The following is a 27,903-nucleotide window of genomic DNA, read 5'->3' on the forward strand; positions in this document are numbered from 1 at the left end:
AGAGAGAGAGAGAGAGAGAGAGAGAGAGAGAGAGAGAGAGAGAGAGAGAAAGAGGTGTTGTGAGCCTCTGGAAATGCTTCCCTAAGCCTCACCACCACAGGCTTTTTGGCTGATCATCCCTTTGTGGGGATTTGCTCATTTGTGTACCCAATTCTCTGGATCTGTTCCAGAGCTGATCTAGATCAGGGGGCCCTGGGGAAAACACAGGTGAGTCGCTAGGAGAACAATCCCTGGCCAGCTCCGCCAGCCCCGCCAGCCTCCCTGCCTGGCCACGCCAGCCTTGCTGCAGGAAGAAGCATCCAGGCCACCACGGCCCAGGCCGTTACTCTCAAGCTCCAAGGTGGGGCTCAGGGAGGCCGAGGACGCATGGGATCAAAGTGGACAGTGCTGTTTCTCTTGTCCCCCTGCCAGTTCTGTGCCTACCCTGGGTTCTGAGGTGGGGAGGGCATGCAGGGACACCAACTCCAGGCTGGAATTAGGGCTAGGGCGGGGGTCACCAGTTCCGGGAAGCAACTGGCTCTGTTAGAAATATCCTGGGCTTCTGGAAACAGCAGCACTTTCCCAGGAGACAGTGGAGGCAACTCACACCCCTGGCATCCCAGCTCCCTGTAGGCAAGACTCTCTAAGTGTCACCTTAACAGGACAAACTATGATCCCAAACACTCATACCTCTAAGGAGTCATGCATGAAGACTGGTGCAGAATCCATGTCTATAGCATCCCACCCACACCCACAGCAAAGGTGCCCCTGGACATCTATGGCCAACTCCAGGACAACTTTGCCAAAGTGGTGGCCTCAGGACCAGGCTGGTGCCAGGGGACCAGAACTTGGATGTACCTTGCTTCTTAGGCTACAGGGGGTGCTCAGCCAGGGGCCCTGGGATATTGAGGTCTGTCCTTCCTTCTTCCCTCCCTCCCTGAGTCTGCCCTACTGAGGGGACAGCCCAGGATGGAGCCTCCTGAAATAACCAGATCTGGTGAGGGAGGCTAATTTTAAAAGCCACTCTGGCTGCCCCATGGGCCCTTCTGGGAAGCCCTGAATGTTCCTAATGTGTGTCTCTGGGAGGGGTTCTTATTTCACATTCTATGTCTGTGAACCCAGGCCTGAGCCTGGAGTTCAGGGGCCCAGGCTCCCCTCTGCCACAGACAGAGCTCAGCATCTTTAGCTCGTGGTCTTGGTCCCTGGACCATCCCCATCCCTGTCTTCTGCTTCTTGGTCTCATGAGCTTCCATTACTGTGTCTTCCCACATTCCTAGTCTGTTCTCTGCTGCCGCGACTCCATCTCTGCCTCCTGGCCCATTCCCCCAGGAGGCAGGATGTAGCATACCTGACAGTCAAGAACCTGCTCTGTGCAGGCTGGTAGAGGTGGCTGTCCACCTGGAATGGAGGTCGAGAGTCCTAGGGCTGACAAGAGCTAGGCCCGGCATGCAGAGGCCAAGTCCAGGCACGACCTGGACCATCTGGTCAGGCCAGGTGCCAGTGAGCTTCAGGGTGAGGGTTGGCAGACAGCAAACAGAAACATGCAGTGCCCAGTTAAATTTGAATGTCAGGTAAACACAGACTCATTTTTAGCCTAAGTATACCTCATACAATATTTGGGACATACTTATAGCAAAAAAAAAGAAAAAAAAAATTCCTGTTTACCTGACATTCACAGTGAACTAGGCGCCCTGTGTTTTATCTGGCAATTCAGCCTGGGGGCCTAGGAGTGAGGGGAGGCCTCGCAGGGACAGCCAGTTCTACAAACTGGTTTGAGGGTAGAGGCACACTTCCTGACCAGAGGGAGGGCTCAGTTTCCAAACAGGGGATATGGTGAGGGGTCACGTGACATCCGAACACAATCACCTGACGGCAGAAGAGAGGATCAGTGTGCTCTGCTGAGCCGCAGGAGTGGGCACACAGTGGGTCCTCCATAAATGCAAAGTGAATGAGATTCCTCACAGCCCATCCCTGCAGGATATAGGCCACGCAGCCAGGAGAGGGCTCTAGAACTCTGCTCCTGCATTCCTCAGACCCAGTGCAGGGTACACAGGCTCCAGCCCCAGGCTCGGGCTCACTTTGCCCCAGGCTGGTATTCATGCTCAGCTCTGGTCAGTGGTGCAGGATAGGGGCCTGAAACAGGGGAACCCTGCCTTCTAAAGTAGAGGGGCAGACCTGAGGTACTGTCCTATGTTCCCTAGGGAATCATCCAGAGCCCTTTTCTTTTCTTTTCTTTTCTTTTCTTTTCTTTTCTTTTCTTTTCTTTTCTTTTCTTTTCTTTTCTTTTTTTTTTTTTGGTTTTATGAGACAGGGTTTCTCTGTGTAGTCCTGGCTGTCCTGGAACTCACTCTGTAGACCAGGCTGGCCTCGAACTCAGAGATCCACCTGCCTCTGCCTCCCAAGTGCTGGGATTAAAGGCATGCGCCACCACGCCCGGCTAAGACAGAGCCCCTTAAACAGCTTATCCATCTACCTATCCATTCATCTATCCATTCACCCATCTATTCATCCAGAAACCCAGCCACCTACCTGTCTGTCCATATCCATCCACCCAGCCCTCCACCCAGCCACCTGTCTATCCAGCCACCTATCCACCACTCTCCCTACATGTCCATCCCTCCACCCATCCGCTTACACATCTGTCCATCCGTCTACCCACCTACACAGCAGTCTATCTACCCACTTGTCTTGCCCATTTATCTACCCACCCACTCACCTATCTACCTACCCAATCATCCATTCACCTATCCCCCTGCCTATCTATCTATCTATCTATCTATCTATCTATCTATCTATCTATCTATCTATCCATCCATCCATCCATTTCTACATCTTCCCACTTGTCCATCCACCCACCTAATCACCCACTCATCCATCCATCCATCCATTCATTTCCATATCCAGTCAGCCACCTACCCTTCTTCTGCTTCTCAGTTCACCCTTTTAGGAGCTCACCTGCCCACCCACTCCATCTTCTCCCCACACTTTGCCCTTGCTGGCTCGCTCACCATCTCCACTCACTGGGATGATTCATCCCAGGAACCCCCGCTCCCCCCAGACCTCTGGCTAAAGGGGCTCAGAGCAAGTTGTCCAACTCTACCAAGGATACCTATGCTGTGCCATGCCCAAATCTGCCCCTGGTTCCAAGCCTGACTGCAGACAAGACACCAAAGACTCAGAACCTCAGTGTTCCCTTTCCTAGAATGGGGCTCGCATCAGCAGCTAGGGTCTATAAGGATGGCGAGGCACGCCGGCGTGGGAATGGGGACGTTCCCAAAGAGAATCGCTGCCACAGCTCATTTTGATGATTGGGTCTGGGTCCCTGGGAAGTGGGCGTGGGGAAGCCCTTAGTTCTGATGACTCCCACTGACTCTGTGATGCCCCCCTCCTTGGGGGAAGGTGCAGTTGGCTCACCCTATCATTCAAATGCCACAGCAAATCCTTCAGAGAATGTAGTTGGAGGGCATATAGGGTGTCACCCTCTTTCCCTGCAGTGGGGGGCTGGAGCCTGGCCCCCTCCTACACCGAAGACCTCTGTTTCCCTCAATGTGTAGGAAGGGGGTTGTGCTGGACACCCTTGTGGCCTGGCCTGGTCCCCTGTGTCATCCTGTTAGTAACACGTTAGCTCTGAGCCTATAATCACACCTGTCCAGGGAAGAACCAGGCTCTAATTGCAGCTTTCAGTGCAGTCAGATGTGACTATCCCCGAGCTGTGTGAATCAGCGACGTTGTCCTGGCCTGCCCCACAAGGCCCAGGACCCCCCAGGGCCTGTTTTGGCTCTTATGGAGCCATGATAGGGTTATGACTGATGTCCCTAGAGGATCCACACTCTGTGCCAGGCCACGAGTTGGGTATTTTCTGTCCCCAGGGACCTTGTGATCTCTTCATCGCTCTGTGACACAGAGACTATGTTAACTTGTGTGTGTGCGTGTGTGTGTGTGTGTGTGTGTGTGTGTGTGTAAATGGAGAAACTGAGGGTCCAAACAGGCGAAGACAATTTCCCAAGACCCATGAGCCTGGATGTGACTGCGTCTGGATATGAAACCGCCTTTGTCTGATTCCAAAGCTTTTTGTTCTTGGCTTGAAGCTTAGAAGAGCTCCGCCCCAGCCATCAAAGCCTCTTTCCTAAGGGTCTCCTGAGGCATCACTGGTCACTCTACTCCCACCACAGCCTTCTTCATTCACAGTTGTCTCTGCCATCTGCCCCTTCCCCTTGGTCACAAAGACCTATCTGCCCTCTTCTTGCGAGGCAGTCTTCCTGACCCCCTCCTCTTTCAGAGTTGAGTTCACCACTCTCTGCCCATCCCCCACAGAAGTGGGAGCCAGGCCTGGAGAGTGGGGTGTGGCAAGAAGCCAGAAGCAGCTCCCTCTTCGGTGGGCAGGAGAGGAGCCTGCGGTTCCATGTTTGTTCTGGAGACCCAGCCGCTTCCCCAAGGAGACAGCCAGTGGTTCCCAGGCCACAGCCCCTCAGGCGGAGCCAGACCACGGCTGGCCAGCCCTGACGGGCTCCGCCAGGGCCTGGCGCTGGGTGGTCTGGGCAGCAGCCAGGGAGGCCTCAGTCCTGGCCTCAGGGCAGGAGCCATGATGAGAGCCAAGCTGAAGGGGACCTGGAGGGGTCCTGAGGTCTGGGGGTGGGCAGAGGCAGGCGTCAGGCAAGTGGCCAGGAGAGATTTCAGGTCCTAGGTCCTAAGTCCAGGAAGACACCAGGAAACGTCACAGTTGGGTGGTTTCCACCCAGGTCCTGAGTTGGCCCAGGCAGATGCCCACCAGAGAACTAAAGGCAAAGTCAAGACCAGTTTGTCGACACCCTGACTCCAGCCCCACCTTCTCTGGACCTAGGCTTTGCTCTCCATACCACCATGTCCGCCAGCCATCCAGGCTGGGGACAGCTCAGAAGAGGTTTTTCTAGCTGGGCAGCCCAAGTGTAGGTGGGCAAGTGGTTCAGACTGGAGGGATCTGTCTCTGAGTTCCTTCTCAGGGGCTTACCCTAAGTCTGTTAACACATACACCCATCTATGTCTCTTCTCCTAACCCTCTCAGACCAGAGGGCCCTGCAGTGGAAGGAACCCCCGCCCGGCCACTGGCTCTCTGGAACCTTGAGCAGATCACTTCCTCTGCATGCCCAGATCTCTGCAGACCTGTCTGTGGGCGACTGGCTCTCCCCGTGTCCCAGGCTCTCCTGACGGCTCACTCAGCCTCTCCACCCCAAAGTCCAGTGTGTGTCACCATCTAACTGTGACCCAAACCCAACTCCACTTAGTTTCCCCAAATCTGGTCTTCTAGATCCAGAAATGGCACCTTCATCCACCCAGGCCTTGGGCCAAAAACTTCGGAGGGGGAGCCCCGGATTTTGCCATTTCCTCTATTCTCCCCATAACCTGTGCCAGACAGCCCTGCTGGCTTCAGCTTTCCAACATGTCTGTGACCCAGCCACCAGCCACCACTCCAAGCCAGCGCCATCCCTAACCCCGAGGGCACAAGGACCTGCCAGCCACAGAGCAGCCTCCACTGCTGTTCACACTCCTCTGACAGCAGGGAAAGCTCATTTTACAGAGCAAACGCACAGGTCAAGGCCTTCCATCCTTTGGGTCTATGATGGCTTCCTCTCTGCTGCCAGAACACAAAGGCTGCTGTGTGGCCACAGAGTAGGGTCTGCCCTCAGCCTCCTTCCAGCATGTCACCTCTGCCCTTCCAGCATGTCACCTCTGTACCTCTCAGACATATCAGTTCCCTCTTGCCTGGCTTTGTCCTTGCCTTCAGCTTTCTGCCATTTTCCTGGCCGGGTCCCTGTTCGAGTCTCTTCCCCTGAGAGGTTTTCCCTGACTGTCAGCTTCATAACAGCACACTCAGAATTTGTGCTGCAAGCCTACTATGCGCTGAGCCTGTTTCTGTCTTCTCACAGGCAAGAGGGAGGTGATCTAGCCAGTGGCCCTAGCCTGTTCTGTCCCTTCTACTCTGTCAACTCTCATGCCCAGCCTCCCTGACAGACACAGGGACGACCTTGAGGAACCGTGGGAAAGGGCCTGGCACCGGGATGGAATCAGAGGAAGCCACATAGGGAGCCCAAATCCTCCCCTGAGTGCTTAATCATGACCCCTCCCCCTGCATCCCAGGGAACACACCAGTGGGAGCTCTTCAGTTTAGCTCAGGGGGTAATTATAAACTTTGCTGTCTGGGTCTCTCCCCCAACTCCCCCCAAGGAACCCACAGTCCTGTGGCTTGTGGGGCCAAGGCACTTGTCCTTAGATAGATTAACACCTTAGGAGCAGGGGTGGGGGGTACCAACCGTCTACAAGCGATGGGGCCTGGAGCAGGCTATCATGCCCTTTGAACCTCAGCTTGCCCATCTGTAAGTGAAGATGACACGGCCTTCCACACAGGATAAACTGAACTAATTTCTTACTGTATGTGTGCAAGATATGTGTATGAGAACATGAATGTAGGTGTGTGTGTGTGTGTGTGTGTGTGTGTGTGTGTGTGTGTGTGTGTATGTGTGTGTGTCCTCTAAGCAGCAGCTCCCTTCTATGTCTGGGGCACTTAATATGGTGTATGGCACACAATAGGTGTCTTGCTGACTTTTGCTCTTTATCTCAGGGCATTTGGTGTGCTGACACCCCTCAGGTATAGACACAAACTCCTCAGCAACCAGAAGCCAGATTGCTGAGAGCCATGTCTGGGGCTTTTCCCACCTCGCTCCCACAGCCTAGACTTCCCACCCAGTCTGTTGTAGTGTGGTTGATCAGCCTCCAGCATCGTAGAAGTTTCCTTGAAACTGGCTGCTGAGAGGATTGCTTCAGCAATGACGTTCATTATCCATGCCCAGCACCTTCTGTGGCTCCCCAGGGTCTTCATGGGCAACCAGCAGGCGTTTCAGAACGGCCCCTAAAGCTCTGTGGCCCAGCTCACCTCTTCCCATGTCGCTGCCTCTGAATTCTCTTAGGACCCAAGCCGACCCAAGCCCTCCCCATGTTGGCTTTCAGCTCATGTGCCGCTTGACCCCCCCCCCCACCACCACCTTCATCCTCCAACTAATTAGGTGCATGAGACACAAAGGTCAAATGCTCAGCTTCCATGGTGACCTCTGAAGGAGCTGAGAGCAGAACAGGGGGATGTCGGAGCTGGTGATCAAGCTGCTCACAGGACCCTCCTCTGTCTGCTGGGCTCTCCAGCTTTCCAAAGAAGCCAGATACTCAAGTCTTCCAGAGACATCTAGAGTGTCCTGAGCATTCATGGAGCTGTCCCTCGAACTTCCCATCCCCCTCCCTCAGCTAGTACAGGGTGCGATTTTGTCCCCCAGAAATCTAGTGATTAGAAACCTGGGTTGCTATCCCAACCCCCACTGCAGTCACCTGATCCTCAGTATCACTGTGATATAGTAGTAAGGGGCAGCTGCTCAGCCCAAACTACATTTCCCAGCATCCTTTGCACTTGGGGTTGTCACATGACAAGTTCCTACCAATGAACTCTGAAAGGAAGCTAATGCACGCTCAGGTTGCAAACCAGGGTGCTTGCGGACTCAACTATGGCGATACTGCCCAAATGGAATGGATATTCAGCGCTTAGGGGTGGTGGCTGATGGTGGGAAGAGCCTGGGTCTATGCCTATCAGTCAGGGTACCCATCTGTTGACATGGAAATAGAGTCACACTGTTGTTAAGAAGACTTGCCAGCCCATCTTTGTCCTTCTTGCCTGAGAAACCTGAGATTAAGGAGGCGTGTGAGCCACTGGATGCTGATTACAATCGTGTGGTTGCTGGGGACAGAGGTGGGTCCACTGCCTAGATCCCTGGCATAGATTGGGATGCATAACCCACGTGGTCAGCAGCCAGGGTGACAGTGTCCTATGATGCGTGTGAGCCAGGACCCAGCCCTCTGCAGCGTGAGCACATGAATGTCTTGGACAATATCCTGAAGAGGGAGAGCTAACTGCGTGTTCACTTTGGAGACTTTTGGAGACTTCGGTGCCCACAGTGTGCCAGGCTGGGTGTCAAAGGGCTGCAAGACCTTGCCCCAGTCTGAAGGGCTGAGACGGGTGTGGTCCCCATGGTTCTGGCTCAGCCATGATTCCCCCCTCATCCCAAGCCTTACTCAGCAGATGTCTCTAGGATCCCGATTCCAATACCCACTCGGGGGGTTCAGACCTTCAAGTAACGAGCCGGAAGCTCAGTGTAATGTCTGTGGTCCAGCCCTTAGCCAGCGAGGGAGGGAAGATGGAGAAATCAATATTCTACTTCTTCCACACCCTGGGGGGACTCTGAAGCGTACCCTCTTGTACCCAGAGGACTCGTCACACAACTAACTCCCTCCTTCCTTCTTTTTCTGTCTCCACTTCCTCCCAGTTCAATAATTCATGCCCAGGTCAGGCCGAGACACGAAGCCATGGTTCACACACAGGCCTCGTGGTAATCATGTTCTTAGCTATTCACATGGGTAGACTGCAGGCACTACTGGGGTGGGGGGAATGTTTGAAAAGGAACTGCTTCCATGTGGCTGTAAGGAGATGCCTAATGACAGGCCAGAGAGATAGCAAAGACTGCAAAGGGATTAATTACGCTAAGATCTCAAGGCGCTGTGATGCACAGTTTAAGATGAGTCCAGGAGCTCTGTCCTGGACAGCATGCGTACAACTGAATTTTCAAGCCTAGCATCCGCTTAGTCATGCTTCCCTTTTTGCCTTGACTGCTAGGAAGCTCGGATAAAAATTTGCTCACTGTCCTTTCAGACCCGAAGGACGTCCACTCCAGGTATTCAGTCTTGGTTCCTGCTTAACTGGTGTGAAGCCTTGGCTCCTGCTTAACTAACTGGTGAGAACTGCGAGGCACTGGCTGGGACTGGGTGGGCAGGAATTTGGAAATGTATTATAAACAAATAAAAGATGTCATTACGTGCAGGAACGTTGGCATCGAGCAAATTTGGATTCAAGTCTCTGTCCGCAACGTGGGAGACCTTGACAATCACATGGCCTCTCACACTGTGGGTGTCCTCATTCATGAAGTGGGTGATGGGAAGAACTCCCTCAAGAATGAAGCTGACTATGGACCAGAGTTACTGGCTACAGGCAGGGTCCAGTGTTCACTCTCACAAGCAAAGGGACCTGAGGCAAGAGGAACAAATTTGGGGGACTCTGTACCCCAGTGTCTGTAGCAATCCCAGGAGACGTTGGCACTACTTGCTAGGCTGTTAGAGGCACTGCAAGGGAGAAGGCATGTGTCCACCCCATACCTTTAGTATAACTGTGTGTGTGAGAGTGAGAGAGTGCCACAGCGGGAGGGTGGGAGGTGGCAGAAGGTGGCAACCTCATCTCTGAGTGAGCTTTTTCCTCTTACCTTCCATGAGTTCTGGGGACCAAACTTGAGTTGTTAGGCTTAAGTGACGGCCAGTGCCTCAACGGGCTAAGCCTTCTCACCAGCCACTGCCAGGCAACCATTGAGCCTTTATGCCGTGCCTGGCACACGCTCAGCATGTGTCGATAAAGGCAGGAGTGAGTGGCTACATGGCACCCAGGCTATGCAGTGTATTTTGTGAGCATCATGCCGTGAAGGTTCCCCAGGTCACTGAAGCCCTCCCTGTTGTGGGTTTAGAGACAAAGGTCTCTCTCTCTCTCTCTCTCTCTCCTCACACTGACCCACAAGTGGATTGTCTCCCATTGCCATACGCAGCGGCACTGAAACATAGTGGATCCCAGCATCACAGCTGGTAAGCGGTGAAGCCCCCCTTGCCTGGCAGAAGCCCCAGCATCTCTGCTTGGCATGCTCTCACCTCAAGTCCAGTTCTTTCCTCAGCGATGGGCCTATTTTGGTCTCTTTCCCACTGACCACAAAGACTCAGCTCTAGCCTCAGAAATATTTGGGATGTTTTATTTAAATGTCTTGTGTTCCCTTTTAACCAACACCAAAAAGAGAAATAAAAATTTTTTTTCTTTCTTTCTTTCTTTTTTTTTTTTCCCCGCTATTCCAAACAGGAGAGCCACTTCAGTGAAGGGTTGGCGAGTCTCTGCAATTGGGTGGGGAGTGTGTGTGTCCTGTCCGGCTGGGCTGCTCTTCCCAGTTTGGCCACCCTGGGTAGACAGCCAACCCCGGAGGTGGCTTCCTGGGAGTCTCATCCTGAGCAGACCTGGTCTTCCCCCCAGGGAGGGTTGGGCTTGGGGACTGGCCGTGACTATGGGGCCCAGTGTTCCAGAGGGAAGGGAAGGGATGGGGGAAGAGAAGGTCAGATCTGGAATGTTCCATGGAGGTTGCGGGGTCTGGAGAATATATTTGGTAGAAAAATAAGGTGCTTTGGGAATCTGTGCAGTCTGTGTCCTGCCTGCCCAAGAGAGAAACCTGCCCTGCTGGCCAAAGGGCAGTAACTAGGGAATAAAGGCAGAGCCAGGAATCTGGCCCATGGAGGATTCCAGATACAGACAAGGCAGGTAGCGAACTTCTGTTCCTGCTGGAAGTTGCCTGGGCCTCTCCCTTGAGTGTGGGCTGCCCGGTGGTGGGCCACAAAAGGAGGGGAGCTGGCTGTCCATTGTGGGCTTGTGGGACCTGGACCCTCAGAACAGGGTGCGTAGGGAGAGCAGAGCCAATGGAATCAGCAGGACCCCTGGGGAGGGTGTGCTCCCAGAGCTGGCCCAGGCACAGTGGTCAAGGTTGGCCCCAATGCAGGAGGCATACGCCATCACATGGGGAATGTAGTTCTGCTCATGGACGCCGTGAAGCAGGTGTGCCATCGGGCCCTTGGCAAAGACGGCCACGTCTTCCCCACCGTGGGTCTCATGGCGCAGGGGAACAGCGGACTGGGCCTGGTAGTTGTTGTGAGCTGTAGGTCAGAAATATCTTTTGAGTCCTTCTCTGAACCCCAGTGCGGTGAAAGAGGAAACCTTTTCCTCACCCTCAGGGTGGCTTAGAGGCCCTTTTTTACAGGAGAGGAAAGCCAGGGTTCAGCAACCAGGGGGAGGCATTTCACCAAACACAACTGGCTTCAAACCAAGTCTGCCTCACCCAGGAGACCACACTCTCAGCCCCTTACAGAGGATTCATCGAATAAAGCGCATGTGGTACCCACACAGGCCAGGCATCCAGCTAGGCTCACCAGACCCATGGCATCTTCCAGGGTAAAGTCCCCAGAAGGTAAAAGTCTTTCAATGGAGAAATCATGTGTGAAAGGTCAGAGTTACTCAAGTACAGGAGAGAGCCCAAACTGAGGTTCTGACTCAAATCTGGACTCCAGGACCCCGTCAGCCCAGCCTCGAGGGATAGAGACCCTTCCCCTCCCAGCCCTGGCCTCTGGGGTCTCACCGTAATCCACCATGGAGACATTCTCCCGTTCACCATCCACCACCTTGTAGCCAGGCCCATTACCATATAGGATGGCTGTGAAGGGCTTCTTGTCCGTGTCGCTCACCATGGGAGCCAGACCTGCGCAGGGAAGGGGCCCAAGGTCACAATGGAGAAGTGGCAGCCTGGCCCTAACCCAGCTCCCCGGGGTCTGTGGCTTGGTATTTCTTGTGATCCTCCTTAGGAGTCAGAGCTACCTCCATGAAGACAGCACACAAATGCCAGGTCTTTCATCCTTCCAACGATCTCCCTCCTCCCCATGGTCCTCCCCCCACAAATGTTCTCTTTGCTGCACACCCACCCATCGCCCAGGTGTTCAGCTCTCTTGGATTCTCCCCTCCCCTTCTAGTATCTCAGCTGTCATCAGTTCTCATGGGACAGGCTGCTTCGCTGCATCCCAGGGACAGGCTACTCACCAAAGATGGAGTTGCCCCGAGGGGTGTATCCACCAAACGTGAAAACGTGGGAATGATCGGCAGTAACCACAGTCAAGGTGTCTTTCTGGGATGTCATGGTGCCTGCCTTGCCAATGGCCTGGTCCATCTCTACTGCTTCATGCAGAGCCTGCTTGGCCTTACCCTCATGATGTCCATGGTCAATCCTGCCTCCTAGGGACATCAAGACAAAGGCCTCCCATGAGGCGACAGGGGAGGGAGCCCTGCCCTCACAGGCCCCAGGACACTGTCATCAGATTAACATCTCCTTGATATGGGATGACAGCGACCTTCACCAGGGACTCCCTGTGCCAGGTCCACCTCAGGCATCTCATGGCCAAGTGGCCTTCAGAGGGTGAACAAGGAGAATGTAGGGGGTGGGGCATGCGGGGAAAGCAGAGCCACAGAGAAGGGAGAACCAGGGGATCCGAGCCTGGATCCCTCCCACAAGCCTTGACTCCTAGCTCAGCATCCTTAGCTGTTTTAAGGGGTCGCTGAAGCCTTCAGCAGAGGGGAAGGGAGGGAAGGGCGGGGGAGCATGCCTAAGTCCCTATTGTGTGCTTGGCACGACAAAGAAGCATCGTGTTTGATTTTACAACAACCCTGGGCAGTGGGGTGTCTTAGATGGAGTGAAGCATGGGGGGCAGGAAGAATTCCCTTGGGAGTACTGGATAGGGGCTCAGGTCCAATCCATTCCAAAGCCCAGTTTCATTTCGTCATGAACATAACACTATAAGCAGAAAGCATGGAGACGTCACCGCAGCACAAGTCCCCAGTGCTGGGGCAGTGTTACAGTGGCCTTGCAGAAAGGCTTGTGGAAGGTTGAATCCCATAATGCTAGGCCCCTGAAGGAATATGCAAGCCTGAGCTTTCTGCGGGACGCCACCTAGTGGTCACTCGCAGTTCTGAGGGTCGTGAGCTGGGGTGCTAGGTGGTGCTCCCTCTCCACTAACTTCATTCACCCTCACTGCCGGCCTGGCCAGTGGGTTGGCAGGGCGGGCAGGCTGGCCTTCCCTTTGTTGTGGTTGTGGGAGCAGCTGGCCTGGCAGGCTGACCTGGCCCTGTTCACAAAGAGGACCACTCCCAGGGGACCCGTGCTCACCACCACTGGTTCCTGGCGCTTTCTCAGATCAGAGGCCTGCTTGGGGCCAGGCCGAGACCGCTGTGCTGGTGGGAACCCCAGGGCTTGGCAAGAAGGCAGCCTAGCTGGGCAGGCAGCCACTGGCCTCTGGAGGGTGGAGGGGCCCAAGTGGCTATGTGTATATTGGGGACCCGTGGTGTGTGTGTGTGTGTGTGTGTGTGTGTGTGTGTGTGTGTAGACATGCCCATATGTCTTCATGGAGTGAGAATATGCATATCTCAGCAGGGCCACCCAAGGGACCATGGAGGGCAAGGGTTGTAGAAATTCTGGAAGATTCTGGAAACTCTGTTACCTCCTATTGTTGCTTTGGCTACTATGTAATTACAATGGTAGCAATGGAAACACTGATGGGTAAGGTTTACTCTCTGCTCCCCCAGGGCTTATGGAGTTGCTGGCTACTCTATGCCCTGTGTGAAAGGCTCCACGTGGGTGTGTACGTGTCTTCTCTCAACCACTTTCCCCCTTTATTTAGTTTTAAGCATTTTATTATTTATTTATTGTTTTTTATTTGTTTGTTGTTTTGTTTTGAGACAGGATTTCTCTCTTGTAGCCTTGGTTGTTTTGGAACTCACTATGTAGGCTGGCCTCAAATTCAGATATTCAGCCTTCTGAATGCTGGGATTGAAGGCTTGCACCACCACCACCTGGCTTGGTTTTATTCTTCTCTCTGTTTCTGTCTGTCTTTATTCTATGTCTCTGTCTCTCTCTATCTCTCTGTGCCTGTGTGTATGGGGTGCCTGTAAGGGCCAGAAGAGGGTGTCCGCTACCCTAGATTGGATTTTTGGCCAGAAATTTATGCCCAGTATTTTCACAATTTTTAACCACACTTCTGTGCCCAGATAATTTACATAACCTTTATCCCAGGCTCTCTCGCCTGGACAGAGCCGGACGTGGTCGTGAACTGTCTGATATGGGTGCTGGGAACTGAACTTGGGTCTTCTGCAAGAACTGGATCTTAACTGCTGAGCCATCTCCCCCACCCCTCCACCTTTTCTTTTTGAGACAGGGTCTCTCACTGAAGTTAGCTAGGCTGGCTGGCCATCAAGTCTCAGGGATCCAGCTGTGTCCACGACGTCAGTGCCACGCCCCATCACCCTGTGCCTGACTTTTTCACAAAGGTTCTAGGATCTGAACTGAGGTCCTGATGTGTGTGTGGCAGGCACCAGGGAGATGACGGAGCCTCCTCCCTCAATCCTTTGTCCTCCCTTTATACTTCTGAGCAAGATGGGGCTGAGTCGCCACTCTTGGACAGGGGACAAGTTTTGGTCTCGTTTTTTACAAAAATGCTTAGTGATGGTCCCACGGCCATGGATGGTAGTATGTGGACAAGAACCCAATGTCATCTCCCTGGCCGCTGACAGCCACAGTGCGCGTGGAACTTCTTTTGCATGGGTGACGCTTACAGGCTGGATGGTCCTCCACAGCCAGGACTGAGAGAAAGACGTCTCAAAGGAAGATGGCTTCTCCTCTGCCAGGAAGCCCTCTCAGATTGGGCTGGCAGACGACAGACAGTCTCCCTCTCCTCTGAATCCCCACCATCTTTGCCAGGAGCATCCTCCGCATCCACTCTTCAACCCGAAGCTGGCAGTTCCCTGTACCGTTCCGTCGCCTAACCCACGTCATGTTTCTGGAAGGGTTGTCTCCACCACTTCCTACCTTCCACCAGCAAGAAGAAGCCTTTGGGGTTCTTTGTCAGGACCCGGAGGGCCACCTCCACCATCTCAGAGAGCGAAGGGTCAGTCAGGTTGTTCCGATTCAATTCATACTGCATGTCCCCGGGCTCAAAGAGACCTGCGGACATGGCAAGAATATGGGTGCCAAGAGCTCCCCGAGCCTACTGTGAGGACCCCAAGAACCCCAGGGTGTCACAGAGGATACAAGACCCCTACACTCAACTTGGAGTAGATACTTACCTGGGAAGCTCTGCAGATCCAGAAATGGACGCAAAGTTTTCATTCTCTTCACAGCCCAGGGGCATGGGGCCTTCAGCCCCACCCCTACCACCAGGGCTATGGGGTCTACAGCTCACCTCACCAGCAGCACGGGGTCTATAGAACATCTTTACCAGGGGTATGGGGGGGCATAACCTCTCCAGGGGCACAGGGCCTACAGCTCACCTCGGCAAGGGCATGGGGACCTAGAGCTCACCTCATCATGGGCACAGGGACCTAGAGTTCACCTCATCAGGAACATGAGGCCTACAGGCCATCACATAAGGCACAGGATCTATAGTATACCTCACCAGGGCCACAGGGGCCTAGAGCCCACCTCACAGGGGCACAGGGCGGGGGTACCTATGGCCCAATTTGCAGAGGAAGAGGAAAAATAGGAGAAGGAGGTGGTGGTGGTGGAGGAGGAGGAGGCTCCAAGGGGCCCAACAACTTGCTGTTTTCAGCGGGTGAAAGGGCAGATCTGAGACTCAAACCCAAGAGACCGCAGCACCACATCTCTGAGGCAGTGAACTCTGGACTGGGCTCAGTGGGGGACAACATAAGCAATGTGCATAATTACACGTGAGGTCTGAGGGTACAGTGGCCTGCGCAGTGAAGCGGCAGAAACCCAGGGGTCACTGTCTCTTCTGCTCTCTGTCTCTCATCTCGTCACTATGCAGCAGCCAAACAGCAGCTCCAGGGAGCCCAGCGCACCCTCTGTGCCATGCCACCTCGCACCAGCAGGGGCTGACCTCCAAGGCGGTGTAAGCCACCAGGCTCCGAAGTGCCCCTCCCTTTGCTGACCCCTACTCTCTAGGGAACAAGGGTTACCCAAGGACCAGCAGAAGCTTGCCCAGCTGGTTTTGCCCTGTGCTGTGTGCTCTCCCTTCTCCGAACTTGGTTTTGGTTTGTTTTTTTTTATGCCAACTGGGGCTCATCTGCTGCACAGCTTAACTCCACAAACCAAACCTTTCCTCCCTCCGCACCCTGGAAGGTCTCACAATTGGAGACTATCTCCTCTACTTACCTAAGAGGTAGTCCACCCTGGAGGGGTCAAGGGCCAGCAGTTCAGTGCGGTTCCAGACATAGTGGGAATGCTGAGGGGTGGGAGGGGCTGTGTCAGCAGAGGCCCAGAAGGCCAAGGAAAAGCCCCAGCTGGCCTCAGAGTCAGGGTGGTCCCACTCCCCTGCATCGTTTAACATCCTGCCCTGAGCACCTAGCAGCTCTTGTACTCAAGAAACGACAGATATGCAGAGATTGTTGGATTCAACCCAGGTATATGTGGGTCCTGGAGAGTGGATCAGGGAGAGCTTCCTGGTGGAGGTGACCTTTTGGAGGTCCTGAAGGCAAAGTAGGAACTGATCCATCTGGGATCAGAGAATTGCTTTTCCCGTAAGGGTGTTACATATGGCGTAGGTCACAGAGAACGTGAATGCCTACAAAAAGGAATTGAGTGGTGTTTGGGGGTCTCTGGAAAGCCAGGAGGGAGTGAAGGCCACTGGCTGTGTCTTGGGAATCCCATCTAGGAGGGGATAAAGGAGGCACTGCCTCCCCCAGGACATAGAATGAGACAGCCTGGATTACCCAAGGCACAATGTATGGGGGCCCAGCATCGCGAGGAATTAATTTACTGTGTGTCTTCAAGACAGCTCTTGCCTTCTCTGGGCAGTGGCCTTAGAGGTGTTTTTTTCAATCTTCTAGGTTGCTCTGGGGCGGGGGGGGGGGGGAGAAGAGGAAGCGAAGAATCCAGCTCGGATCCCCAGGGCCCTGCTATGACATCCAGTATTCACAGCAGTCTCTCAAGACTGTCCCCACTTCACAGATAAGGACACTGAGGCACGTACACATCAGGGTTATTGAGAACCACTTCTAGCCCCTCTACTGATATCCAGAATCTGGGACCCGACAGTGACCCTACCGGGTAGGGCTCATGGCAGTAGTACGGGACCCTCCCTGTGCCAGGAGTCTATACAGAGTCCCGGGGCAAGAGGATGGCTTTCTGGTCCTGATCACAGCAACTGAAGCCAAGAGGAGGATGTCTCTTTGGTTTGCCAATCCAAGCTGCCCCAGGAGGGGAAAGAAAGAGAAGCGAGTCCCTCACTCCCACACTCCTATACAGCCACGGGGCTGTCCCCAGCCCTGCCCACCTTACTCTTAGCTCAGCCTCTCATGCCACTGAGCCTCCCTGGGGAACCATGGAACCCTGAGAAACCCAACCCCAGAGTGACATCAAAGCGGCTGCCAGGCTTCTCCCCACTGTCTTCAAGCCTGACCACAGTCATTTCCAGACCCAGCTGCCCGACTGGCCCACAGCGGCACATTTAAAGGGCCAGAGGCCTCACAGAGGAACCAGAGCTTGGCCTAACCCTGCTCCTGCCTCCCTCTCAGCCCACCGGTGCCCTGGCCCAGGTGTGTACTCTGAGGGCTTTACACCTCCGGCCTCAGCCAGCACACTTTTGCTGAGCCATGTTCTCCCATCATCTGCTCAGCACTGCCTGCTCACGCCCTCCCATTCCATTCATTCAGGTCTTCTGTTGTATCCCCTCTGCGTGCCTCCAGGTCCCAACTTCCTGCTGTCCAGGCACACAACATTCCCTGTGTTAGGTACCCAGCCTGTCTGGGGTCCATCCAGGTGACTCCCTGACTCTGTCACCATCCCCACGGGTGCCCTTCCTACAGGGAGCAGGAGTGTCTGTCAGTCACAGGTCAGTACGGTAGAGCAAACAGAGGAACATCTGGACTCTCACTGGCAGAGAACATTTGATGCATGGATGGGGGTGTCCCATGGCCCACAGAACCATAGCCGAGTCCACCTGCAGCCTTGGTTACCTTGTGCCTGGGTTTAAAGCTCTTCCAAATGCTGATGAGATCCAGGCCATCTAGCCTTGTACCCCTGGCCTTCTCATCCAGTTCATATTCCACGTCAGTTCTGTTCTTCGGGTACATGTATTTCCGGCCACCACCCATGATCACCTGAGGGACAAAGAAGCCATCACACCCAGGGTTCTAAATTGTCCAGAAGCCCCAGGGGTTCCGACTTGGAAAGCAGACATGAGAGTCTGGGTGGAGGTGTGGACGGCTGTCCAGCTAGGCAAGGGCTGGGCCAGGGCTCCCTCTCTGAACGATTTATTCAGATTGGAAAGATAAAATCGCTGACCTAGCAGGACTGTGGCTTGGGGCTTCTGGGTGGAATATTAGTGTTCTTGAATAGCTAACATCCCCTACCCCCTTAGGAAAGCCCATTTGCTGTGTGTCCTGAGCCAGTAAGACCAAGTAACTCACTCAGTCTCTCAACCAAGCTGCCAGGAAAGTGATCTATGCTTTCTCAATATAGACACAGAAAAGGGATTTCCTACCCCTCAGCCACACAGCAGTGCATGGCACAGATAAGATTCAAACCCAGAACCCACTGTCTCTCTACCAGAAGCCCCCCGAGTGCTCTGCTATATGGGTTAAGCCAGGAATGGGCCTCCGGAGTGTCTTCTCCTACAGTGAGTGGCCTCAGACAGGGAGGTCTTGGGGCAGCCCAGCTGGGAACCAGCCCACTGCCTGGGCAAACACCGGCCGCCTCACGTCTATGTAATCACTGCCAGGCTAATTTTAGCCACTGTGGCTGGCATGCGAGGGTGGACGGATGGATGCGGGGTTGTTTGTTTTCCTAGGAAATCCATGTTTGAAGTCCTAACTATTTTTAAAGCAGGGGACAAGAACATAACAGCCACAGCCCATGGTGACCACCATACTGTGTCCTTCTGTCACCGTGGGCACCAGCTCGACTTGCTGCCCCTGGCTGACACCTGAGATCCACTGTCTCCAGATGGGCCAAAGTTCTCTCTCAATTCTATTTCCCATGGCAAAATCAGGGTTCGAGGGGGTAAGGAGAGAGCCGGCGGTGGAGCCACGGGTACCCAGGAAGGCCAAGGACACTGAAGTAAAGATCTCATTCTACTGCTTAGTAACCATGGGTTACTTCTTGATCATACAGGACTTCTTTGATCATACAGGACTTCAGTTTCCTAGTCTATAAAATGGTAATGACTATCCAGAGAAGAAAAGCAGTCATCCAATGGTGCTGGTGGTCCCTACAATGGAAGATGTCCCTCTGGAAGGGAACAATGAAGACGGACAGGAGGGGAGGGTCTTACTTCCATCATGTGGCAATCAGCTTGGATAGTTCAGACTGGGTCTGGGAGAAGGGACTCCAGGTCACTGGCGCCTTCTCCTGTTCCCACAGAACCTGACCCCTTGGCATTTTCATCATGGAACTGAAGCCCCCAATCTTCCTGCCCGGATAGCATGGTTCCCAGCCCAGCGGAGACTTCACACGGGCTCATTAAACTCCCAAATAACAGACTTGCTGTTTGCCTTTGGGGTTTGGGTTTCTCTCTCTCTCTCTCTCTCTCTAAAGCGGAACATATTTATTTTCAGAGTGGACACCAGGATTTTTGATTCATGGACGGTCTGGGGAGTTTTGGGGGTAGCCATGACAGAGGGGCAAATGGAATTGGGAGAGTGAAGGCAGAGGGGGCTTTGGGAGGTCCCCTTTGCACTCCTTGGCTCATGCCCTCATGATTCTAGGAGACCCCAGCCCCCCTCACTGCCGCCAAAACTTTTTCCTCCAAAGTGCCTCTCCCTGCCTCAGCCGATCCTGTCTCAGCCGGCTAAAGAGTTACTGTAATCACCCCATCTCCCACCTCTCGTGCTACAGGACCGGTGTTCTCCACATGACCTCATCTGGGCCTCCCACAGCCTGTGGGTGGGGCACAGGGGTGGGAAATGGGAGGGCGAAGGAGGGGGAGGGCTGCCTGGCAGGTGGAGAAAAAGCCAGATGGGTGGCTGTGTCCCGGGTGGCTCTCACCTAAGAGGCATCAACAGGGCCCAGTGATCCTGAAAGTAGCGCTTCTCCGGCTACTTGGGCTACTTGTAAAAGAGCCACAGGGTTGGAGACATAGAACAGAGAGCTATGGAACCTGCGTCTGAGCTCTCTCTCAGCTTCACTGGCCCCATACTTCAGGGTCAGGGATTCTAAGTCACGGTCAACCCTCATAGCAGAGAAAGAGCAATTCAGAAATTCTCTCCAAGAGCTGAGAAGCCTGCGTGTAAGAACCTGCCTGGGTGCTGAGGTGTCAGCACTGAGGACGAGGACGAGGACAGGGACGGGAATGGGGACGGACGGCTTACATATCACACTGCCGCTTGAGTGCTCCCAGGGGCCAGGCTCTGTGCCAAACTCAACTGGGATTTTCTTACTTAGTTCTTCCAGTGAGCTGTTGGAGCAGGTCCAGTGGGCAGAAGGCTTGTCCAAGGAGAGGCTCAGAGAGGTTAAGTAACAGCCCAAGGTCACACAGCTAGCAAAAGGATGGCAATGGCAGAGCATGCTCTAGCTCTTTTCTGGACATGTCAGCTCTGTGTGCAGGCATGTGCCACTCTGTGCAAGTGTCAATACGTAGGGCAGGGCAGCCCCTAAGAACATACTGTGAGTGCGTGTGTGTGTGTGTCAGTGTACACTGTGTGTGTGGGGTGCACCATCAGGTTCTAATTTACAGAATAATCTCTGAGCACTTGGGGCATGGCAGCCACATGAGACTTCACCTCATAGCTCCACTGCAGAGTAACTTTACAAGGGCTGCCTGTTCCAACCACAAATCCCTTAATGGGTTGGGAGCTCTCCCAGGTGTGTGGGGTACCCCGGCCTTCCTAGGCCACCCTGGGGCTAAGGCCCCCCACCCCACCCTATCACATCCTATGCCTGCTGCTCCACTCACGTCGATATCCTTGATATTGTGCATTAGCTGATATGCGATGTCCTTGCAGCCCTGGCTCAGAGCCTCTGGGGGCATCTCGTTATCCGAGTACCAGTCCCGATCGGCCGAGTGTGCGTAGGCTGCACTGGGTGTGGCGTGGTTCACCCGAGTGGTGGTCACAATGCCCACGGACTTCCCTGAAGTGAGGACAGGAGAGGTTAGCACCCCTGGTAGATAAGGAAGTCCCTGCAGACTTACCTCTCCCTCCCTGCCATAGATAGTCTCCCATCAATCAGTTCCTCTGGTTGCCTGGGCCTCAGTTTCCCTAGGTTACATGGAGACAAATGCAGCTGAACACCTTTCCTTGTACCCAGGGTGGGCTAGGGTCCTCTCCTCCTTCCATGACTTATGGAGCCTATGCCTGTAAGAAGCCCTAGGTGGCCCCGAAGGGACGTCAAGTGGAGAGAAGAGCTCTGTCAACCTGCCTTCAAAGTGCCTGAGGCAGAAGGAAGGAGTTGTTAGGGATTGGTTCTAATGCTTTGAACTAATCCAGCCCCCCAAAATTGGGAATCCACGTGTCCAAACGTCGAAGGTCCTTGTCCCCAGTTGGCTTTTGATAGATCAATAAAGAGCCAACAGCCAATGGCTGGGCAGATAGACTGAGGTGGGACTTGGGGATTTGTGAGGGCTAGGGACTTGGAGAGAGGAGGATCGTCATGCCTTGGAGGGAGACCGATCAGATTTAGAGCTGCAGAAGAAAATCCATCCGAAATGTAGGTGGAAAGGGAAAGCCGCCCTATGGGAGGGGCTGCCCAGAAGGTAACAGGGCAGCAAAGATAAAACATAGATTTAGAAGCTGTTGAGCCAGGAGTACTGGAGGGAAATGTATGCTAGGAGGGGGAGGAATAGAACTGTCCAGCCTTTGAGCCTTTCAAGTTAACCGGTGTGCGGTGTGTGTGTCTGTGTGTGCCTGTGTCTGTGTGTGTGTGTAGAGCGGTTAACTAATTACAGCTATAAAGGAACACCATTCGGAACCTCTGCAGGCTGGCCCTGGCTTGGTCCTTTGACCTTCTCTCAAAACCGTGCATGGGCTTCACGTCCTGCACTCTGTAGTGAAGCGCACGGACCCAGGTGCTCCACGCAGCCTCTATTCAGCAGAAGTCCCCCTGGTTCCTTGGCCCGATTCCACCCTGCCACGCACGAACGAGGAGACTGCAATCCAGACAACCAAGGAGTCTGCCTGCGATGGCTCACCAGCATCCTTGGCCCAGCGCAGGATGGATGTGACCTCATTGCCCTGAGTGGTGTTGCATCGCGTGCGCTCTGTGGCCGCGCTCACTCCCACTGTGCCCTCGTTGGCCTTCACGCCACACAAGTAGGCAGTGGCAGTGCCCGCGCTGTCGGGGACCTGAGCGTTGGTGTTGTACGTCTGCAAGTGGGAGAGTCAGGGGATGAGTACCCACCGGGGCAACCCCAATTCCATTTCCATCGAGGGAGCAGGGTCTAAGGGACTCTGCTGGCCCATGGAGGGCCCCCAGAACCACAAGGTCACCTGACTGAGCTGTCTGCTTCCCATGCCCTGGCAGAACTCAAGGTTTCTCTCCGAGTATCAGAACTATGGAACCAGCAAGGGTGGGCCAAGAAGGTAGATCCAGCAGAGGGAGAAGAAGTGTATGTCTCTGAGGAGAACAGATACTGGGAGGGGAGGGTGGACCTGAGAGTCCAGCCTGGCTTTTCTGCTGCCCCTGACAGCTCATCAAAGGTCCAGAAACTACACTCCCCTCCCACTCCACTATAAGAAGCTGGAATCTGATACTGGGTGGCTAGGAGGTGCTTGTTACACACACACACACACACACACACACACACACACACACACACACATCACACACACACACTCACTTCAGAAACCTCTTCTCAATACCCACAGCATGTAGGGTAATGAATGATTCACACTGGGAATCTAACCTGGGAGGTGTGAACTAAGCTGACTCTTGTTTACAGGAAACACAAGAGTAGGCACAAGCCATCCATGGTGTGGGGGGTCAGGACGGTGGCTGCTGTCAGTCCAGGAAGAGACAAAGACAAGGCACGGCTCAGGGGACAGTCGGTCCATGTGCAGCTACAACATCAGGCTACACAGGTTACACAGAAACCAGCAGCTTGGGAAGGATTCATGCTGTCCTGTGTGCACTCTTTCTTGGGTATGTTACACACACATACACACACACACACATTCACACGAGAGGTTCTACATCGATGCAATAAATGCTTGGGAATGGCTCCTGGTTTCACCCTGGGACCACGGGACCAGAAGGTCTGATGGCCTTGCAGTTCCCCAGGTCAAGAGTGGACCTGGTGCAGGGCTCACCTTGGAGAGGGCCACAAAGGGGAATTTGTCCATCTCCAGCCGGGTCTCCTCGCCCGTGTTGTGGTGTAGCTGGCCCTTAAGGATGCGGGCAGCGGTCACTGTGGAGACGCCCATACCTGTGGGAGGGACAGAGAACTCAGGCTCTCAGACCCTTCAGTCAGCTTTCCCAGGCTCCCAGAGCCCCTCTCTTCAGTGTTAAGACACAGTCAAGGGCAGTGGATAGCAGACAGAAGGACATGAAATGTCACCGCACGGTCTCTCTGTCCTTTCATATTCTCAGGGCGATAGGTTGGTTCCTTTCTCCTAATCTATCTCTCAGAGCCCTCTTCCACAAAGTCCTTTTAGCTGATACCAGGAGTCATGCTTTCCAGCCACCCATGGCCTCAGGCTCCAAAGGCCCCAGCGGCAAGGCCTTCCTAACCCCAGCTTCCCATTCCTAGCCTTGCTGCCCCCATCTCCCTCAATTCCAAGCCACACCGCCCTCAGCCCCTCCATTCCCAGCCTCACCATCTCCCAGGAACATGATGACATTCTTGGCTACATTGGTGTTGAGCTTTTGGAGTTTCAGGGCATTTTTCAAGGTCTCCTGGGCTTGCTGTCGCCAGTAACTGGGATCTTTTTCTTTCTCTGCAGAGACAGGTGGTTATTTGGCAAGGAGGGGAATGGGATATCCATCCCCAGAATTACAGACACCCCAGTAGTTCATTGCTGGGGGCTGAGATGATCTAAACATGGAGGGCGGAGTGAAGTTTGTGAACAGGTTCCAGGCAAACCCCGTAAGCCAGCCCGAGGACATCTTCACACATCGCAACAGGAGGACACCAAAGACCAGAGACACTAAGTGACTCTCCCCAAGACACAAAGCACGAACAGACTCAAGGCTTTGGCAGAGTTGGATTTCCCTGGAAATCCCACACGTGCCCTTCACCCGCGGTGAGCAGCCATTGCTAGCAAGCAGGTAGCAGGGAAATCTTTAACCTCTTCACAGGCATTCCTAGAGGTATTCAGCTATATCCACGATAAACTCCACCTGGCTTGTTCATCATAGCTGGTTCAATAGGCTAGGGCCTTCCTGGTGAGAACTCTGCGGGCGGAGCTAGAAAGTAAGCCTAGCCCTTGTCTGGAATACATTACCCAAGGAGCCCTTGTTGGGGTAGTGGGGAAGGCAAGGGCTGAGGCTCCATCACCATCTCTCTCTCTAACACTCACTGCCCCCACTCAGACCAGCCTCTTAAGAGTAAAATAAGACCTGGAGTTCCTCCTCTTCCTCCATCCCTCTCCCTGTCTCTGTCTTACGTAGTAATCAATCCACAGCCTTGGTACCCTGGGTAAACCACTTTCCCAGGCCTCAGTTTCCTCACCTGTCAAATTGGACTTTTTAAAGACCACACTAATTCCAGAAGTGACTGGATTCACAGAGAGGGCCCAGAGATGCCCTTCACCTTTTTCCATCCCTGTACTCCAAGGAGATGGCTAGGGTTCCATCTCAGGAGCTGACAATGGGTCTCCACTGTTTTACAAAGCTTCCCTTCTGTGGTTCTCTGGCCACAATAGACCTGCCCACAGAACTGGAAGCCCAAGGCTGAAGGCTCCCTGTAGATGCCTACCTCTCTTTCTTGGGCCAGGGTGAGGTAGAGACAGAGGTCCAAAGAGGTGAAGGGTCCAGTGTAAGGCCACAGTGTACGTCCGTGGGCTAAAGATATGGTCACAGGCTCCAGCCTGGTCAGATCTACTCTTGCCCCTCAGGACAGTGTGCTGAGAAACCTCTCAGTCCAAGCATGGCCCCCAGCCTGTGTGCTGAGAGTTCTGTACACAGGAAGCTACCGTGGCTTGTGTGAGGGGCAAAACTTCCTCCCAGCAGGAAGGGAAGAGAGCAAAATTGAGTAGCCGAGGAAGAGATGAGGGCATCCAAACAACCAGGCAATGGCCATTACAGACAGCCTAGGCAGGGGAACCACACAGACCTCAAATCGTGGGTCCGCCAGGCCTCTAGCTCTCCTGAACCCCAAACACCTGCCTGCTGTCTTCACCCCTAAGCTCCAGGCCCTCCTCTTTTAGAAGTGTCTTCTGGAACCCCCAGTTTCAGACTCCACAGTACAGTCTGTGCTCCCAGAGGAAGCTGGAGGCCTGGGCCTTGCTGTCCACCTCTATTCATTGGGTAAGTGTTTTGTTCTAGTTTCTGGTGTAGGAGCTGGTGATGGAAGTCCTAAGGCTTTAACAGAGAGACCCAGTTGGTGTTTGAGACAGGGTCTCTCATTGGACCTGGAGATCACTAACTTGGCTAAGCTGAACAGCAAGCCCCAGGAATTACAAGAATCTGCCCCTACAATGAGCTTTGTCACACACCCAGATCCTTACCAACAGAGCCCTCATCTCCCCAGCCCCTGGGTCGGTGGTTTAAATCACTGGTTCTGTAAACCTGGCTGGTTCTAACCTCTCCAGAATGTCCTGGGTCACGAAGCATTTGCTTGTGTGCCAGTTGGGGGTTGAAGAACTTCAGCCCGTCCTAACCACATGCCCATTACCCCCAGCAGTCAGGCAGACACCAGGCCTGACTGACGCCAGTCTGCCCCATGTCCACGATCTTTCTCAATACCCACTCTGTTGCCATTCTAACCGGGCTCTGCTAGATGGAGAATCTGCTGAGGATTCACAGTCTGTTCCTAAGAGGGTCTGAGTCAGTACCAGTCAGTACCAAATGGACCTCCTTATCTGGCAGTGTTAAGCAATCATGGTTTGGACAATGTGAAATACCAGGAGACCATTATTTCAGGGGGAAAACGGCAGGGACCAATGCCCAGGATGTGACATGTCCTAAGGTACTGATTAGTACCTATGGCACGAATCCACTCCCATGCTTCCAGAACATACTGAATGACACCTGGCATCAGGATGGCGATGTTGGGAAAGGCACTGAGAAACTGGCCTGGCCTGTGCCTATGATAGGAATGTCCTTCTGACCTGGGTGGTGACTTTACAAACACAAGTGTGTGTGTATGTGTGTGTGTGTGTTTCTGAACATCTCACCTAGAATTAGTGGATGACCTGAGGCGTGGAAAGGGTTAAACACAGTAAAACACTGTAGAAATTTCCTATAGGAACATGGACCAGCAGTTAAGAACGTGTACTGCTCTTATGGAGGACCAGAGCGATTCCCAGCACCCATGTGGGGTGGCTTACAATAGCCTTTAACTCCAGCTCCAGGAGACCTGGGACACGTACTCGTGCATGCATGTTCGAGTACACACACACACACACACACACACACACACACACACACACACTCATGCATCTAACTCTCCCCACTGAAGACCAGTTCGAAAGCAAGCTAAGTGATCTTGCTTTGAGCACCTGGCTTCCAGCTCTTAACTACTTTGTTTGGGTCCACGATCTCGAACCCAGACCACACTCTCATCTGACCTTGCCCACCCTCTCCTTCCACCTGAGTCCAGCAGTCCTACCTGGCACAAAAGAGTTGGTAAGGCAGGTGCCGATGGCCAGTACTAAAAATGGTGAGATCATGGTGTACCCTGAGATCCGTCCCTCGCTGGAGCCCAGACGGTGGGAAGAGGTTGGGGGGGCAGCGTCAGCTGTTAATTGACGTTAATTGACGTTCCGATCCTAGAAGTTAGAAAAGAAGAAAAAAAGATATGTGAGCGCAGCCCTGGGGCAGTTTGTTCCTCCCCGCCTTTGTTCCTTGATTCTTTGAGCAAGAACCAAAAAGCCACTGTTGGGCCACCACCCTGGGAAGAAAACCCCGAAAACAGTTGTGTAAGCATAAATGCGTCTGTACTGCAAACAGATACCACCCCACTTGCTGGTGTGCCCGACCTGCCCTGAGGCATGCTTCTCAGGCTGAACTTTTTTGACAGAGGACAGAGTTGGCGTCTCTTGGAGGGCTGTGCTCCAGCCAGCCCTAGGCTCAGCCCAGAGTCTCTTAGAATTCTAAAAGCTCTCAGGTGCCGCTCGCTCCTAGACAATACTTTAAGAAGTAAAGCCTACAACTGAGTCCACAGCCTCCTGACCCACCCCTGTGCCTCACAAGCCAGGGATAAAAGAGCCTGAATTTCTTCACAAGAATACTTGTACTCAGGGCACCAATATTTGCCCACTCTTTCCAATGCCTTACCAGTTTTTGGTAAGTGATTATAAACAAAAGTATCTATGTAGCCCAGGCTGGCTGAGAATAACCTTGAACCTCTGATCCTCCTGCCTATGTCCTTCACATCCTAGGATCACAGGGCAAAACCTCGGTATATCTTCACTTCATTTTCCCCAAAATTATTTCTGTTTTTGTTTGTTTGTTTTTGTTCTGTTTGTTTGTCTGGTTTTTTTGTTTTGGTCAGTGCTGGGATCAAACCCAGGACCTCACACAAGCTGGACAACTTTGGCTCAAATTCTTGATCTGAGCTTGCATGACTAACACGCTAAGCATCTTCCCAAGGGCTCCTTGGCCATGTGTCTCTTCTGCGCTGGTGTATCTGTTGAGATATTCTGCCTTGGAGCTGGGAGGTAGCTTAGCAATGAAAAACATTTGCCAAACAAGCCTGGGGACCTGAGTTTGATACCTGGAACTAACTTTGAAAGTTGTCCCCTGAGACTGTGGAGGTGACCCAGAGGGTAAAGGCACTTGGCTCAAGCCTGATGACGTGGTTCAATCCCTGAACAGAACCCACAAGGTAGAAGGTGGGAATTAATTCCACATTGTCCCCAACCTCCCTACATGCACCGTGGCACTCCTGAACTCATACACAACAACAACAACAACAACAGCAGCAGCAGCAGCAACAGCAACACATTTGAAGGATGATGCTCCCCACTCCCCCATGCTAGGGATGACACCCAGGGCCCTTCCTACCTCTGGGCTATATACCCTCGGCCTACTTTAAAAATATTTTTGGGCTGGTGAGATGGCTCAGTGGGTAAGAGCACCCGACTGCTCTTCCGAAGGTCCAGAGTTCAAATCCCAGCAACCACATGGTGGC

The 27,903-nt window shown here is 53.5% G+C and overlaps 1 protein-coding gene across 7 annotated transcripts in view; it reads right to left on the bottom strand.

The window, feature by feature from the left end:
- Nucleotides 1–9,820: 9,820 nt before the first annotated feature.
- Nucleotides 9,821–27,903, bottom strand: part of Alpl (alkaline phosphatase, biomineralization associated) — a 53,877-nt gene continuing 35,794 nt past the window's right edge. For all 7 annotated transcript variants that reach the window (XM_021160331.1, XM_021160338.2, XM_021160332.2 and 4 more), the window contains exons 2-12: nt 26,380–26,539; nt 23,426–23,545; nt 22,919–23,034; nt 21,802–21,976; nt 20,569–20,744; nt 17,633–17,776; nt 15,831–15,900; nt 14,529–14,663; nt 11,714–11,905; nt 11,259–11,378; nt 9,821–10,779 (exon numbers count right to left, since the gene is read on the bottom strand). In XM_021160331.1, coding sequence (XP_021015990.1) covers nt 10,514–10,779; nt 11,259–11,378; nt 11,714–11,905; nt 14,529–14,663; nt 15,831–15,900; nt 17,633–17,776; nt 20,569–20,744; nt 21,802–21,976; nt 22,919–23,034; nt 23,426–23,545; nt 26,380–26,440 — 1,575 coding nt within the window. In that variant the 5' untranslated portion in view covers nt 26,441–26,539 and the 3' untranslated portion in view covers nt 9,821–10,513. The remainder of the gene's footprint in view (nt 10,780–11,258; nt 11,379–11,713; nt 11,906–14,528; nt 14,664–15,830; nt 15,901–17,632; nt 17,777–20,568; nt 20,745–21,801; nt 21,977–22,918; nt 23,035–23,425; nt 23,546–26,379; nt 26,540–27,903) is intronic.

This window comes from Mus caroli, chromosome 4 (assembly GCF_900094665.2).
Source record: "Mus caroli chromosome 4, CAROLI_EIJ_v1.1, whole genome shotgun sequence".
In the NCBI taxonomy this organism is placed as follows: domain Eukaryota; kingdom Metazoa; phylum Chordata; class Mammalia; order Rodentia; family Muridae; genus Mus; species Mus caroli.